The sequence below is a fragment of the Cheilinus undulatus genome, linkage group 4 (genome assembly GCF_018320785.1).
Source record: "Cheilinus undulatus linkage group 4, ASM1832078v1, whole genome shotgun sequence".
Classification (NCBI taxonomy): domain Eukaryota; kingdom Metazoa; phylum Chordata; class Actinopteri; order Labriformes; family Labridae; genus Cheilinus; species Cheilinus undulatus.
In genome coordinates, this window is record NC_054868.1 from 46207994 (window position 1) to 46226127 (window position 18134).

Consider the following 18134-nt stretch of genomic DNA (forward strand, 5'->3'; position numbering starts at 1 on the left):
ATTTAGCCCGCCACAAATAGATTTTGGTGCTACCTGTTAGCCTTCGCTCTGTGAATGTAGCGTGTCGTTACAACTCCAGTGTTGCCCCTACCATTCTATTAGGGGGGTGCCCTGCCCCCCTTAAAGGGGGTTTTCTGCTTGCTCGATCTGACTTCATAACCAGAGCTGAGCAAGCTCACTGAGCAAAGAGCACAGCCTTCTCCTCTCCGTGTCAGAGCTGACTCAGTAACATGAGAGGGAGTTCTCTCATGCAACGTGTTTATTCTCTAAAGTTGTGTAAGAACCGATGTACCGCTTGTTTTACGTCTGTGATAGTTAAACGAGTGCTGAATTGCTGAGATTGCAGCAATTGTGCATAATTTATTGAATTCTCGCAACAAGTCTGACACTTGTAATGCAGGCGAATCCTGCAATCCACTTTATATCACGCTGCAAACTAATAAACCGGTGGGAATCATGGCGTCTTGTCTTGAAATGAGGACTCTGTTCAATAAAAATGACCTCATAATATATATTTACTACACAGAAAACCTACAATCTGTTTTTATTCATACATTTCTCATGCATTTCATTCAATGCATTGAAAAGTGCACTTCCACATTCACGCTGGAAGTGCTATCAGGATGTGCACGTGCACTGGAAGAGACGCTAGAGCATATGTGCATCCTGCGGTTGTATTGGACCATACCGTATCATGTAGTGTTATGTAGTTATGTTAGTAGGGGTGAGGGGAAAAATTGATAAAGCATAATATTGCAATATGTCGTATCAATTCACGTCCGCCAAGTATCCATTTTTTCAAATGAATTGGTAATATGAACTGAAGTCTATGATACTGGATACATAGCATTAGCTATTTTTCTGTCCACTTGATGATGCTGTTGTGCCCTTTGTCCAGTGAGGTCAGCAGAGGTGATGTTCATACAGCAGGAAAAAGTTAGTACAACCAACATGGCAGCACCATGGAGAGGACATTAGGAATGCAAGCAGGGCACGACAACGTGGACATGATACATGAGGTTTGCAAGGAGTGCCACATGAAAATAAAACACTGCATTAATATGATAAAAATGAAGGCAAGGCTAATGCTAAATCAGCTGACAGTTGAAAAAAATGGTATATAGCAGTATATGGTATCGCAGTACTCTGTGTATAGCAAAATGTTCAAGATCCGATAATATCTAATCATGGCATAAGTATCGTGATAATATCATATCATGGGACCACTAGAGATTCCCACCCCTATATGTTAGTAGTGTTATGTTGTGTCATAGTTTATTGTATAATATCTTACAGTGTCGAGTTGTAAAGTATCATATCACATCCCACCGTGTCATATGATACTGTACTGAGCTGTATAATGCCGTAATGTATGCTTAAAACTCTATCATGTCATATTGTTTCCTAAAACATTGTATAGTGATATATTGTGTTGTATCATACCGTGTTGTGTCATATCCTACAGTGCCCTATTGCATCATGTTGTATTGCATCATCATCATCATCATCGTGAAAATCGTGCTGTATATCACACCGTACCATAAGAGGTTCCCATAATTCCCTCCTCAAGTAACACCCTGTCAAACACGAGCTTAATTTAAAGCCGGGCTTTGACTTACCTCCTCCGGCTCTTCTAGAATGGTGTTGTAGGGCAAAGGTGCGTAACAGTCTGGGATGAAGTCCTGACAGTAGGTCTCTGCTGCCCTGGGGTCTTCAACAATCAGCAACTGCTGGATCTCTCCCTGTGCCACAAAAACATTTAGTGACTCTCCCAGCATTAGTGAGGCCATATGACCATCAGGAACGCACATGAAGTGTCACATCTCATTATGCTTCTCATCAGTCCTCCTCAGTGTAAAGAGTCTTTATTGATATGAATGACATGTCATATCCATCTGCCTCCCTCGTCTTTATCTTTGACTGTATGCCTTCATTAAATTTGATCAAAGCGGCTCAACAGACTGGGAGTTTTTTATCGCTGCTCTGCACTTAATCATCTCCAGAGCTTCAGATTAAACTGGTGCCAGCAACATTAAAGCTAACTCTTTCTTCCTCTCGCTCCAGTTTACACATCCACACACACATGGAGGAGAGTCCAAGCCAAACACGGGTGGGGAGTTGTCCATTTAAACAGATGGACCACCTGACATTATACTGACAACAAAGGTCAAAGCTCACATAGAGGATCTGTCTAAATGACCACACACTGCTGAGGATAACAGAAACAGAAACTGTTAAAATTTTAATTCATCCAACAGATTTCTGGGGATTCTGCTCTGTGCTTAGTGAGGAAAACATGCAGTATTTTTGATATTAAAGCAGGCTTTAACTTCTGCAACATCTGTGAGGTCAAACTAAGGAGAAATATGCAAATTATAGAGCATCTACAATCCAAAACAATCATCACTACTCCTACTTTAGCCACTTTTGATAGTTTGATACCTTAAAGCAGTGAATATTTGGAGCAGACGTTAAGATGCTGTAACCCCCACACCCACTGGAGGGCAGCGTAACAGGACAGGCCTTTATGTTTATTCATTTGTCCCACTTTGATGGTGGAATCAAACACGCTGCAACAAGCAGAGACACTTCCTTACCACACACAAGGAACTTATTATGTGTTCTCTGTTTCTGCCAGGTTTTTCTTTAAGGTTTTTACAAAAGCCAAAAGGGTTTACACTTATCAAAGAGCATGATGTGAAGGAGATTATCTCGCTTGTTTCATTTAATTTGCGCATAACTGTGACCGTTTCACTTCAGTTCATCTCTCGCTTTTAACCCCTCCCTGTCTGACTGCAATCATCGTACCTCAAACACGCCTTCATCCAGCAGTCTTGTCCCGAACACAGTTACTCCATCGGTGCTGACGTGGGGATCAAAACCTCTGAGCAGGTCCAGGGTGTCCACTTTGACACAGTCCAGGTACAGGGTCACAGACTGACCCTCCACACTGTAGGCGACTCGGTGCCACCTGGCAGCAACAGAGGAGAGGAGAGAACTTCTTTTAAACTTTCTGGAGGAGGTTTTGAATCGTGAAAGACTCAGAATCTAAAGCATCTTGGAGGAAATATTTCATCACAGTTGCTCTTATAAACATCAAAGCAGCACAAAATAAAGGCATAGAAGACAGGAAATATATAGAGACAAATCAACTATTAAAACAAGTGTATGAAGAAATAAGCTATGTATAAAGTACAGTACTGAACATTTCACAATGCAATATTTATTTTTAGTTTTATTTATTTAGATAACAAGAGACTGCAAACATTTCAGTCCGTTGTCCCTAAACTATCAGAACCAGAGACTGGGGATACTGTACCTGAGGGTGGCGCAAAAGAGAGACGCAATGAGCGAGGCAGGACAGACACGAATAAAGCCATACTTTTTGTTAACTAGTGGAATACAGCAGATCATGTCAGTTAAAGGGGCAGTCTTTAATGTTTGACAGTCCACATTACATCTACATAACCAATCCAATCTGGATGAAAGCAACCCAGACCACCTCAGTATGAAGTAAGACCTATATCAAACTGCTTACAATTTGCATTTAAGTGTGTCTGCACAAAGCATTAGGGGTTTTCAATTGGTATAACAATGCCTGAAAGCACATATAAACCCCTATTAATGCATTGCCTGCATGGGGTAACAGAAACAGCTTTACTGATTGGGCATGGCCATCTCTTGACCCCCATATTGGAGAATCCAGGCTAACTTTTGGCACAGTGTGGGATTAAGGAAAAGAAAGAAAGAAAGATGTTTAACCCGTAAGAGACGTACAAGTTAAAGGAGGAGCTGTTACATCAGTGTGAACATGGAGCTGAGAACAACAAACCCTGAGGGAGTTTGCCTTACAGGAAGTCATTGCTTCGCAACACATTTATACAAAATACATTTGATTTTTGCAGTATTTATATTTATAAAGTTGCATATGCATATTGATTACAGCTTCCAATATGCTCAAACACTGTTATAAGGTTTGTGTTAAACTCCATGATTATGCATCATTACGATTTGGAAAAACCAAGTAGTCACATTCAGATAGCTACTTAGAAATAATTATGCATGAGAATGATGGAATATGGATAAAGGTTATTGCACTTTGGCTTCCCTAAACCCACTAATCTACCAACTGTAATCTGAATGCACTGTCTAAAGGAGATGATTGTGTACCTCTCACAGTCCTGCCCTACCACAATCTAAATTATCAGATGCAGCCACAAAATATCACGTCATTGTGCAAATTAATATGAATTTTCAAGATGTGATGACAGTGGAGCTTTATTGTTGTGTTGTCTCAAAAATGCACACCTGCTGTGCAGAGATAGTGCACATGCAAAGACTATGCAAAAGCAATTTTATCCATTTTACTGTCAAAACAGCACACTTGTGTAATCAACATTACAGGTTTGCTGTTTTTGCTTGCGTTGTTACCTACTTGCCATCAGCCAGGTGGATCTTTCTAAAGGTGGGGTAGAGTTCAGGTGGGGGCTGACCCTCGTGGTCCTCATAGAGGAAGACAGGAGAACGACCGACCTCCACACCCAGCTGCTGCGTTCCCTGAGAGACAGCGACAAAGAGGACAGGCCAAAAGAGTGATGATGGGATCAAATTATGGTTAACAAGGGGTTAATAGTTCTCATGTCTCTCTATTGCATATTTTCATTGATGAGAATTTGCTTCATATTGCTTGAACGAAGTCCCAGATAGTACCATGTCTGCTAAATGTTATGTTTGACTGCTGCTTTTTAATCACAGTTTTTAACAACTATTCTGGTTATTTTACACTGCACCAGTATCATTCATTTATCATTTATGTTTCAAAAGCTCTGAATCAATGTGTTATCTTTCACAAGATAAAATCAGATAGAACAAGACGTGCTAGGTTGCTACAGCATTACAGAACCAAAAAGATGGAGCATCGAGGATGACAGAAATGCACAAAAAAGCACATACTAAGCACTATGAGGGACTATTTTTTGCTCTAGTGAATCTCAGATTGTTATTTATAGTTACCAACAACAGGATTTCTCCAGACATAGACAATTCTTTTAAAAGACTCAGATCTCTTTCCGTTAAACAAGAAACAGAAGTTTCGCTTTAGGGGATGTCTCGCTTTGGAAACTAACAGGATGAAAGTTGCTGCAGGAAGACAACTGCGGAAATGTGAGTCAAGGATGAAGAGAGTAAATTTTGTTGTGGAGTACAAAGGATGGCATAACTAGTCAGACACTTACGACGATAATCTGAACCAGTTGCTGGCAAAAAAAAGCACCCTTTAGTGGAGGGACTTAAGTGGGGTGCAGCTTGTGGTCAAATCTGAAAAATCTGGGGGACAGAATTAACAAATGGAGAATGCTACCTTCATAAAAGCAACATAGCTGCTTGAATTCCGATTGACCACCCAGGGACTGCCCAAAAATCCTAAACTGTGCTGAGGGTTTTGCCTTTTCTGTGGCAGGAGTTAAGTTGACATCAGCATTCTAGGCTGTGATGCAGCTAGCTGCATGTTTTCTTTGCATCAGTGTGGAAAATTTACTTTTGTTAACAACTGATTGATTGATTGTGGTCCTTAACTCCAATGAGGAGTTATCTAGTTATGAAACTGGCTGAAATAAATACTGATGCCTGATTATTTCTTACATAAGCAACTGAGACCATGGCTGAAGATGGTTAAAGAGAAAAAGTAAAAAGTGTAAATAAAGGCTGTTCCTTTGTGTTTTTGCAAACATACTCCTTACCTTCTTATCCTCCACTTCTATAAACATGACAAGTGAACGTTTCATTTGAAAATCCTGCTGTGATGTAGCGTGTTTGATGCATACCTGCGAGTCATACAAAGAGAGGAGAAAAGCCTGCGAGCCCTTCACAGCTCTCACTGTCGTCATCACAGAGAAATTCGTAGGGAACGGTGAATCTGGAGAGAATGCAAACATTAACATGAGGGTTTAGGCTCTCCATGGCAAGATGCAGACATCCTCTCTATCATACAAGCTCCAACAGAGTTATTAAGCTTAAACGTACCAGGGAAGAGTTGCTTTGTGGGTGCGCTCAGTTGAATCTTCTTGTCGATCTTATAGGACAGGTCAGTCTCCTCTCGTCCTTCCCTGCTGGTGCAAAGTCCCGACTCCAATGACACGCCCTCCATGTTCTCTGACAGCTCCAGGACCTTCAGGATGTCAATAGGATCAGCTGCAAAGAGACAAGTTGATGAAGGAGACTGACAAGTTTGATCATCAGCTGGATCATCCTAGAGTTCACCTGGTCAGCAAATTCATTTGTGAAGGTATCTGCAGTGGTGTAAAGGAACAAAGTAAAAGTACTTCGTTATAGTACTTAAGTAGGTTTTGAGAGTATCTATACTTTACTTGAGTTTCTATATTTATTGCAACTTTCAATTTTACTTCGCTACATTAAAATGAAAAAAATGATACTTTTACTCCACTACATTTATATTGTCACCGTCGTTACTCACTACAAAATAAAATGTGAATAGAATTGTCTCATCATGTATGGATTTCATGTGCATGTTCTCGCGCGATTAACTCGCACTCTCAAGTGAAGCTGATGCTCAGAATTTGAGGCGCTGACTAACCAGAGCTAAAGACCTGTGGAGAGTGACAATACGCCTTGGTTGTGTCTAGTCTACCTGAAATTCAAAAGAAGACGAAGAAGCCGAGGGCTCGTCTCAGCGAGACCTGTGACTACACCTGCGAATATTCGTCAGTCAACAGCAAGATGGAAGCAGCCTCGTTCACTGGCGATAGTGGATATACCGCCACACCACCTCCTGCTTGTTGTGCTTCAGAAGAGGACAGACCTACTGACCAACTGAAATCTTTCCCTGTCGTCTGCAAGTTGTCTGTGAGGCTGAACACACCTCTACCTGCCTCTGCAGCCTGTGAACAACTATTTAGCATTGCAGGACTTGACTTCAGCCCGAGAAGAGCACGGCTGAACTCTCGCAATTTTGAAAACCAACTTCTGCTGAAGATGAACCGCAAATTTGTGGACTTTACTTAAGGAAGGGAAAGAGCAGGGAGAGAAAGGGAGGGAGGGAGGGAGAGGAGCAAGACGTGAAGGGAGCGAAAATTTAACTAAATAAAGCTTGCGAGAGAAACAACTATTCCTAGCTGTTCTGTTTCTTTGTACTTTTACTTTTGATACTTAGGTGCATTTAATATGAGCTACTTTAAGACTTTTACTCAAGTGATTTTTTAATGGGTGACTTTCACTTTCACCTGAGTGGATTTTAAGTGAGATATCTTTACTTTTACTCAAGTATGGCTTTCAAGGACTTTTTACACCACTGGGTATCTGTGCATGCTCACTTCGCTCTTTGCGATGCAAATCTGTATGACATAATAAAATGTGACCTGTGCATATCTTTCCAGCATCAAACAAGCATATCTCTGCATTCAGCAGCACGTGTCAAACATTTGACATAATCCAACTTAAGCTGCAGAAGCAAAAATGTAATAACTGTGTTTATCCATGCGTGTGACAGCTAAATCATCCTTTAATTCTTCTGTTTCTTCCACTGAGTTTCTTTCTTTCTCTTATGTAACAGCCTTCAGGAGCATCGCCTCGGCCAGCTTTCAATCACCTGTAAGAGTCTTAAATCACATCAGAGGCTACGACCTTTTCTCATGATGCAATAACCAAAACAATAAATGCATTCTAACACTTTAAGGCTGAAGCAGAGGCCTACTAAGGCCTAAGGAGGCAACAGTTATTTCCGAAGACACAGCTGAGGTACCACAAACTAATTTAACTTCTCTTGACTTAGTATTGTTCTGTGAAATAGGCCGATTCTTGAGTTAAACTGTGCATGAAGCAATACTAAGTCTGTTAGCCTATTAACAGGAATTTCCATTATGTTTTAGCATCAAGCTAACAAACTTAGATGACCATTCTGGTCCAGCTTGTAGATTTTTTTTTAGAATTTAAAAAAAAACTCTTTAAGTCAATATTCACACCCCTTACTGCCAATATGTAGAGCCAATATATCATCTGTTAAGATTTGTAGAAATGTTATAGTTGCTGATACTGACAATTCACTTTTCAAGCTGTTATTTGCCATCAGTTTTACGCTGATACTAATGTCCATCCCAAGTACTGTTACAATGCATGTAAATGACAATTTCTAAAAGCAAAAACATGTAAACTTCATGAAGTTTCAGTCTCCTTTCGGTCTGGATTTCCATTTCTTTGACACCAAATCTTCTTTATTAACCTCCTCTTACATTTTTATTACATTCAATGCAAACAAGCTCAGTGTGCAGGCTATAAAGAATTTTTGTTAGCAATAGGCTGCCGGAAGATATGAGGCATATCTCCTGCCTACCAGAATTAATCGGAGTGGAGAAAAGTTGGTACACTGAAGCTCTTAAATGAATCTGCACTCAGCAGTTACCAGAAAATTTCTATATAAATTATGTATGATTCCTAACCTTTGCAAAAACTTGATTTTTTTTCCAGTAGGGAGAAGGGAGACAAATGTCTCGAGGAGTCTGAGCTAAGGGGCTAGTGGTGCCTCTTTCACAGCTTTTCAACCTCTTTCTGTTATAAGCATGCTTTTAATGGCAAAAGGTGATATATCATCAACCAAGTTATAACTATGTGCTTTCACAAATTAGTTGGTTTCACAAGACAGCTGTTTAATGCGACCCACAGGACCTGGCAACTGTTTGGGAACCACTTTCCTTTCTTCCATGTCTGAACTGATTTAATAGAAATTCAAAATCTAAGACTAATATGAATTAAGGAGATGTTTAGAAGACAAAGACCAGCTCTTGCAGCTGAGCTGAGCAAAATGATCTGGATCTCTAAAAACAGATGGGTTTCCCTTTAAAACTTGTAAGGCTGGAATGAAAAACACAATCAAGATCAGGGTTTACCGTGACAAACTCTACTGAAACAAACCGCACTGCTTGGTGGAAACAGAGCATTGTTTGTCGCTTCGTTCAAGATACGCTGCAGGTCTATTTTCAGCTGTCAATACCCGTCAATCAGAAAGCTCCAGAAGAGGAAGTCACAAGCGTAGAATATCCAGTTCTTATACAGCACAGACACCTGACCATCACTTTATCAACATTATATCTCATCCTGCAGTGAGAGCAAAGGGTCACCGAGAGGTCAGAGGGTCAAAGTGTTACAACAGCGCCATTGATGAGGAAAAGTTACCTTTTGGAGATATTTAGCCAAAGGATTTTACATAAAACCACAGATCCTTTAAGCACACATTAACCGTTTAACTTCCTAATGTACTCAACCAATGGTGGAAGCAATAATATCGTGGACTTATAACGGAAAGGATGATAAATTAAGCCCCAAAGGTAAAATAGTCCCCTGTTGACATACTATTCCTGCGTAAACTCGCAGTTCTCCCATGATATCTCCCTGCTGATCAAGGCTGTGCGCCGCGGCGCAGTGCTCTGGACACATTTCCGGTGGGCGAGGTCGCTCGCCTTTGGTTGGACCAAACCCGTACTTTCAGACACCGTTTTGGCATTTTGATAGCATTTTGCTATGCTGAAATCACTTCCTGCCCCCCATGTGGAAAGAATATGCCTTGCTGTGACATCTTCAAACAACCTCTATTTAACTGTGGCTGATGTGATGTGTAAATTGTCTCTCAAATTAAGAGTGAAAAGTTGAATTACCCTCTGGATTAATAATTGTATAAAATAAAAACAATATACATACTGATATGGAGCATCAGTCCTATTCAGATTTCAGTATCTTGAGCAGCAGGGCTGCACATGAAATCAGCAGTGTTCCAGGCGGCCATTTTTGCCAAAAAGTAAAAGGAAGTAGCTACCTTGGACGGAGCTTAAGAGTCAGCTGTTTGGAAGCATTCGCGCTTCGCTTCGCCAACATGTTGTACCTGGAAAGCAGTGTTTTACAAAGTTATGAGAGCTATGTTTGAGTAAAGCCTGATGTTTCCTCTCCATTGACAGAAAGTCTTTTTCTTACAGTGAGGCAATCAGATTAACTGTGCACCATTTTTTTGATTTAAAAATGTTAAAGGTGCTGGTCTCATCAGAATAAATGCACCAACAAACTGAAAACTTTCTTTAAATGTAAACAACCGTGTGTTTTTCTGTGATGTAACCTCTCAGACATGCTGGCCTTGTGATTAAACTACCTTGTAAACATGCTAATGAAAAAGTTTATCAGTTAGACCATGTGCTTTTTGTCTGTCTCACCCTCTGCTGGATGCTGGTGTCTCTTGAGGACACAGCTCGGTGTAAACACACGTTAACACCTAAATGCATCAGTCTGCATCACTGATACCAGAGGGCAATAAAGAATACATGTGTTCAATAATGTTGCAGCCTGAGAGCATGCAAAAACACATGAGAAGGAAAAGAGGCATTTGGAATGCTGAAGATGCAGCCGGAGCTGCAGCTTGAGCCGAAATGCAAATCATATGTAGGCACACATTCTTCTGGACGGTCATGAGAGGTGGACTAAGCAGAAAAAGATGGGATGTTTAAGACGAGTCTGGAAGAAAAACGTGCAGCACATTTAGATTGAGAACATAGAGGAGGCAGAAAAGAGGAAATAATAGATGGTAGTGGAGAGCAGAGGAGGGCAAGCCTCTACTGGTGTGGCTTCTTTTCACACGTATTTTTGCAGCTTACGTAAACTCTCCATCTGTCTCGCACCTTTCAACACACACTAACACACACGTGCATGTGCATGCACATTAGGGGTTGGCATAACGTCTGTGTCTGAGTGCCAGATGTATTAGCTGCCCATTTTTTTTCAGTTGTCCATCTGTCTGACTGCCAGCTCGCCTGCTGATTCTCTGTCAGCGCTGTTTCTCATGTTATCTACTGATACAGCAAAACTCTGCAATTATAACTATAACTTGTACTTTATGGGCTGAGAAAAGGCCGCAAAAGTTAGGATTCAGCACATTTTGTTTTCACTGTGCTCTGATTGATCCCTGCAGCTTCAGTAATAAAGATGTTGCGCATGAAATGAAATCTTTGCTATGCCTGATATATGAACACGCTTTTTACTGGTCTCGATCATTTTTCATGTCTACTTTTCAAGATATTCCAAGTATCTCCTCAGCCAACGTAACCAAAAGTAACTGAAGTGCATTCTAATTACAGAAAGGAGCTTCCTCGATGCTTTACTGGCAACAAGACTAAACCGTCTAACAGGAAGTGACCAAAACAATTGTAGATTAATGTCAACAACACTTAATTATTCTAAAAAGGTTTCCACATAAGCCCTAAGCCAACAACAATCCAAGCCGGGGTGATATCACCAGTTTGATTATTGAAGGAAGCTTCTGCAGCAGCCCCCATATTGAGAACAATAAATCAATCTTTAGTCAGCCTACTAACAGACAAAAAAGGTGGAGTAGAGGCAGGTTTTAAGCCTCCTGACAAACAGCTACAACATCCTGGCCTGCAGTCATGTCAGCCACACCTCTAATTATGAATCTCTTTCTTAATACCAAAACGGATGAGTTATAAAAAGCATTCAGTGTGTGCCCATAAAAAAATCCAAATATTTTTTGAATCTGGCTATAATATTATTTATTTGTTTCATCATTGGGGCTGTGATTATGACTCCTGGTGCTTCTACTCCCAGCTTTAAGTGGACACTCAGAAACTGCAGGTTTTTGGACTTCTGCTTTGGCTTCTTCTTTCAACCGCTTGGTAAAGACAAGAACAAGGATTGAGGGAGATCAATAAGAAGCTTTAAGTTTCTTACAAGACAACACTTCTTGATTTTCTGTCTGTTTTATCACGCTACAGAGCTTTTGCTTGTTTTACAAGGTAAAGCTAGTGGCAATTTAATAACACCCATCCCTGTGATGGATGGTGCTGTGCATTGATTTGCATTACCACAGGGACAAAACTTTATTCAGCTCACTGCCAATAAAGGCCCAACAACACAAATCACCACTCTTCCTTTTCTCCACCTTTAAAAATGAAAGCACCTGACGTCTAATATTTACGAGAGAATGGTTGAATGTGGACAGGCAGTCAGTCACTGCGCAATGCCACAAGATATCTGATACTAGCTTTCTGTGATGAGGACACTTTGTGATTAACTGGTTTTCCTGTCATAACAAGTTAATTCCAGTTCTTTTGTCAAGATCTAGGCTTGCTGAATCTCAATGACAAAGCTTGTTCTCTCAAAAACATGATGTTTCCTGGTGATCTAGAAACAAAAACAACAGCCTGGCCAATGTTGACCACACTAATGAGGTGTGTCAGGCCTGTTTCTGTTTGTTTTGTGCTCTGAAACACTTTCAATACAGATTTAATGAGGGGAGGACAACCACAGTGGAACACTTGATATCCATGTTTTTATACATCTCATGTGTTTCTACATATTTTCCGATCTTCAGTTGAGAACTCAGGATGGGACGGCTCCTTATGACAGAGTAAATGAAAGTCTTGGATGCATGTCAGCTTTGGGCTCCACTTGCTAATTGCAAAATATATTTTAAAGTAGCTCATGCTGTGTTGCTTTGGTTACTACACAATCATGCATTTACATCCAGCATGGAGGCTCCACTTTGAGACACACTGAGTAGCTAATCAAAAAGATGCATGCACAAATAAACACCATGCTGGATATTATCACAGAAGTATGATGAAGGATGGTGCATATTGATTTGTAGTACTTTGCATTTTTGGATGTAGCCCTAGGAAAATAAAAGAACTTGTATGATATCAAGCATTGCAGTTTATCATACCTGCAGCTACACCACACCTATGTGTTCATGTTTTCTTTGTAAGCCTCGGCCTGATCTGACCTGAGGAGTGTGCTTACACTGGCAGGTTAACATTTTGTGTATATAAAACCAAAAAATACACTGCCATCAAATATGGCATCACACTCCTCCTAAACCTGACAAGAATCAATATTTACGGGTGAAAACATCTGCTTGAATTATTAATCGTGTTCTCATGGATTAGTAAACAGATTAACAGCTTACACTCTTCATGACTCAGTGTGGTTTTAGGGTCTCCTGAGGTCGCTGCTCTGTTTTGGTTTTATTCAGGTCACCAAAGCAAATTCCTTTTAGTTCAGTCATGGCAGCGTAATGATAGGGCTGTCTAATAACTGTTGCAAGAAAATATCCTGTGACACTCCTAAGTAACAGGTAATAACCAACTGACCTCATATTAGTCTTTGCTCACTTCCTCTGCTATTGTTTGATCAAAGGCTAAAATGAGTATCTATGCTGAGTGGAAATATGGATGTCACACTCAGATCTTTGCTCTAAATATGTGACCGGAGCAAACGCCATATAAAACATGGACATAGTCTCAGTGAGGTAGTCCAATGATTTCTAAAGTGGCATTACAAAGTCCAACGATTCTGCTCTAGAGACAGGCAAAGAGATGGAGTTCATGAAAGTTGATCTAGCTCACCAGCTAGCAAGCATGGTCCAAATGAAGACAACACAAACAAAGCTGACAGTTTAGCATTTGCAACAGGATGTAAGCTAAGCTAAGCTAAGCTCAGCTAAGCTAAGCTAAGCTAAGCTAAGAGAAGAGAAGACCGGGGGAAATTTTGTTATTATAACAGTTCAACAGGATAGAGACAAGCAATTAGCAATATATAACAAAAGTTAGGTATATCATGTGAAAACAATACTCCAATACAATATAATCAACACTAGCAATAATAATAATAATAACAATAACAGTAATTTGGTTAAAAAAAATAACAGATTTGGTTAAAATGAAGACAAGCCGCTGGAAGCGCTCAGGACCTCAGTGCTCCTCCCCAGTGCTTGTTGTTGCTATGTTACAAAAATTAAACCTGCTTTCCCCAGTAGAATATGTGACATTTTAAAATTACTCTACATGCTCCATATTTCCATATTTTAAGGAAATAACAAACAATGTAAAGGAGTCCTGCCCTGACACAAGCAGGAGCTGTAGACCTGAAAACTACCCTAGAAAAACGATGAAGACGAGTCAGACTGGTCTCTCTTCTGCTATTGTCAGAAGTCCTGCCCCTCCTTGATTTTGATTGGCAAATGAGGGAAAAGTGACACTGATGAGCGCAGCACTGTTCTAAAAGTGGAACAATTTTCAACCTAGAGCGCTTGAAGCACAGCGACAAAAACAGCGGATGGCTCAGAACGCTGGACGACATTGGTTTTGAATTAAAAATAAGCATCACCAGCGCTAAAAAAAAATGGCTATGGACATAGGCCCTAACTTTTCAAGCTTATATCTGTAGATATTGATATCATGCTGACAATATTGTACATCCCTACTATATCCCTACTATAAACATGCAAAACTATATCCAGCATGTGCATACAGTATGAATGTAAAAGCATCTACATTTGGTTATAGACTTTATATTTATAATAAAATCCACCTGTTTATCCCGTACATTTCAACTTTATTTCTACTCTTTCAGCATCTGCAACAGCTGTTGCACTGTATCTGTTTATTTTAGTAAGTTTATTTCATCAACATTAATGTCTTTAGTATATGGCGGCAGCTACTTGACATTACTACCCAGAGTACATGCAGAAAAATGGACATTGAATCAATCATGTTACTAAAATACAACAAACATGTCCTAATATGCAGGGTTTCCTTTTCAAGTTTTTCCCCCTCTGGATAGAGATTAAATCTAAATCCTTGTGCTTGTACTTGAACTTGTTCAATGACAGTTAAAATGAGTCTAATCTCTAATCTGATCTGATCTGATCTAATCTAATCTTTGGCAAGTGGATAAACAAACTTATCTATCAAAATGTCAAAAACAACCTACTGTATGCCACCTATCCTATGAAATAAGTTGATTTTTGGGGATCTTGTGGAAATGACACTCACTTGTAAATATGGGAAACAATCTCAGGGTGTATCACTGCTAATTTAAAATGTTTTCATGGAAAAACGCCTTCTGATATGTACAGAAGCCCACAGAGGACATGCAACTACACATTTTAATCCACTCTTTATTTCTCACAATGTAAAACTGATTATGCTGTTGTGTCCAGAAAAAAATCTTCGGATTGAGCTGAACTAAATAGGTTTTATTTTTTATGTTATACATTAGCATGACTAGCTTTTAACATCCTCTATCCCCATAATTAGGCTTCAAGGAAGCTCCTGGTGATCACATGCTGGTACATTTCATCTCAGTAGTTTAGCATGTTTGCATGTTCTGGCTGTTACAAGAAACATGGAGCTGCTAAGCTAATGAACCTTTTAATCTTAATATAGCACAGAAAATATTATTGTTTAAGGGATCAACACAGTTATTAATTTTAAACTGCATGTAAAATAAAAGTCTGCATGATATCCAGCCCAATGGTACAGCCAAGACTTCCTTAATGTGATTTTTTAAAAGAATGATGCTACAACAGGAAGAGTGCTTTTAAAAAGAGCAGTACGTTGAAGACGAGGGGTTTCAGTCTCACATACCAAGAAATGATCGGCAGCACTGACAGCTGAATGCAGCAGAGAACAAGACGAGGCATGGAAACTTTGCTCTTTCTTCGTATGCCCTTAGACACCTCAGTTTTTCCCTCTCTACTGTTGATGCATGCGAATGTATGAGCACAAAAAAAGCATCTATATGACGAGCATGTGAGTCCTGCACGTACACGCAGAGCAGATCGAGTTTGGAGTGCATACACATGGTGGTGGTTCTGGTCTCCATCAGTCTCCATGCTGCTAGTATCCTGAGGCTCTAAACTTTGGTGAGAGGGGCACCACGATCAACATGCACACACACGCAGAGTATGTCAATGTAAGCATTGACATAAAGCAGAGCGACGGTACTTACAACAGAAAAATCCACTACAAGAATCGACATAGATAAATAGATAGAAAGATAGATAGATGGATAGATAGATAGATAGATAGATAGATAGATAGATAGATAGATAGATAGATAGATAGATAGATAGATAGATAGATAGATGGTAGATAGATAGATAGATAGATAGATAGATAGATAGATAGATAGATAGATAGATAGATAGATAGATGGGTAGATAGATAGATAGATGGGTAGATAGATAGATAGATAGATAGATAGATAGATAGATAGATGGTAGATAGATAGATAGATGGGTAGATAGATAGATAGATAGATGGGTAGATGGATAGATAGATAGATAGATAGATGGGTAGATAGATAGATAGATGGATAGATAGATAGATAGATAGATAGATAGATAGATAGATAGATGGTAGATAGATAGATAGATAGATAGATAGATAGATAGATAGATAGATAGATAGATAGATAGATAGATAGATAGATAGAAACCTAAGATTAATGGACAATCCACTGGGTCAGATCAGCTGACAAGGCCATCGGGACTTCCTCCAACAACTATTCCAGGCTTGAAGCCTCAAACGTATTTAGTGGTGATGAAGATGAATATTAACTTTGACCTTTGTGTACTTGTAATAGTTATGTGAGCTCTCAGAAATTTTTGAAATGTGCGGACCAGTAGCCTCATGGTTATGTCAGGAACAGAGCCTTGGAGGGGTTCAAGCTTGACCTGTGGCTCCTGTCCCACTTGTCATTTCCCACTCTCCCTCTCTGCTCAGTTTCCTTCTCTATCCACTGTCCTGTCTGAATAAAGGGGGGAAAAATCTGCAAAAAAAGACGGAAACTTTTGAAATATAAAGTACACTCCCTTGATATTTTGCATCAACATACTATAGAGTGGCTGAAAGACTCATACTAATCTGTTCAATCAGGCTTCTCTGTTTGGCCAGTCTGGATTTGGCAGATGCCAGGTGAACGTTACCTGCCTGACTGCATTGTACCAGCTGTGAAGTTTGGTGGAGGGGGGATAATGGTATGGGGCAGTTTTTCAGGGTTTGGACTAGGCCTCTTATCTCCAGTGAAGGCCAATCTTTATGCTTCAGGATACCAAGACTTTGTGGACAATGCCATGCTTCCAACATTGTGGTAACAATTTGGGGAAGGCTCTTTTCTATTCCAACATGACTGCACCCAAGTGCATAAAGCAAGAACTATAAAGACATGGTTTGATGAGTTTGATGTGGAAGAACTTGACTGGCCCACTCAGAGCCCTGACCTTAACCTCACTGAGCACCTTTGGGATGAGCTGGAATGGAAATTTGCGAGCCAGGCCTTCTCATGTAACATCAGTGCCCGAGCTCATATATGCCCTACAGAATGAATGGGCACTAATCACCACAAAAACACTCCAAAATCTTGTGGAAAGCCTTCCAAGATGAGTCAAGACTGTTATAGCTGAACAAGGAGGACCAATTCCATATAAAAGCACATGCATTTTAAAACAATGTCCTTACAGTCTCTGTTGGTGTAATGGTCAGGCAGCTGTATACATTTGTCCATATAGTGTATGTCATATTATGCAGAAGAAACAATGGTATTGGCTCATACTGGCCCTCTTGACAAACATCGGCCATCTGCAAATAACGTGTCATGAACAAATATCAGAAGCCAAAGCCATCAGGACTTGCTCCAATAACTGAGAGCTAACCATCTGTTGTGTCAAATCAATTTAATGACATCATAGTTCATCTGACTGCTGAATCAAAGAAGAGGTCTTGTTGCTAGGCAGAAGAAGTCATTTGTTTGCTGAACGCTGATCTGTTTGCATGGACAAACATGCAAGAAAATGTCAGCATAGCGGGAGTCTCAAAAAAAGAAATGATACAAACACTAATTGTTGGATCTAAACACCTAATTTTCGCAATCAGTGTATCTCTATGTATCACAATCTGGTACCACATATAAGACTTTGGTTCCTACAGCCCCTACATCCTTTACACATCAACACATTAGCATATCGTTAGTTTAGGAATGCCCTAATGCATCAGTTTAATACAGGCTGTCAGCCAAATCATGATGAATGATCAGATCTCAGTTGCCAATGTTTATCCATAGTGTCCAATCAATTTTATGTTGGCATTTGTTCTATTACTGCTGACTGAAACCATATCTATGACAGAGAAGAAGTGACCACTAAGACTGATCTGTTTATGGCCAAATGTGAGAGAAAATGTTGGCATACTTAGAGTCTTACACCAGAAACAGTACTGAAAAAAACATCAGTACAGGCTAAATTGTTATATGAAACATCAGTTGGTTTGTATTGGGACTGGCCCAAT

The 18134-nt window shown here is 39.9% G+C and overlaps 1 protein-coding gene across 1 annotated transcript in view; it reads right to left on the bottom strand.

The window, feature by feature from the left end:
• The window catches only part of col5a3b (collagen, type V, alpha 3b), a 103041-nt gene that overhangs the window by 57201 nt on the left and 27706 nt on the right, over window positions 1-18134 (bottom strand). Inside the window, exons 2-6 of the mRNA XM_041784285.1 lie at window positions 6022-6189; window positions 5823-5914; window positions 4436-4557; window positions 2809-2971; window positions 1620-1742 (exon numbers count right to left, since the gene is read on the bottom strand). Of these exons, the coding sequence (XP_041640219.1) occupies window positions 1620-1742; window positions 2809-2971; window positions 4436-4557; window positions 5823-5914; window positions 6022-6189 (668 nt within the window). The remainder of the gene's footprint in view (window positions 1-1619; window positions 1743-2808; window positions 2972-4435; window positions 4558-5822; window positions 5915-6021; window positions 6190-18134) is intronic.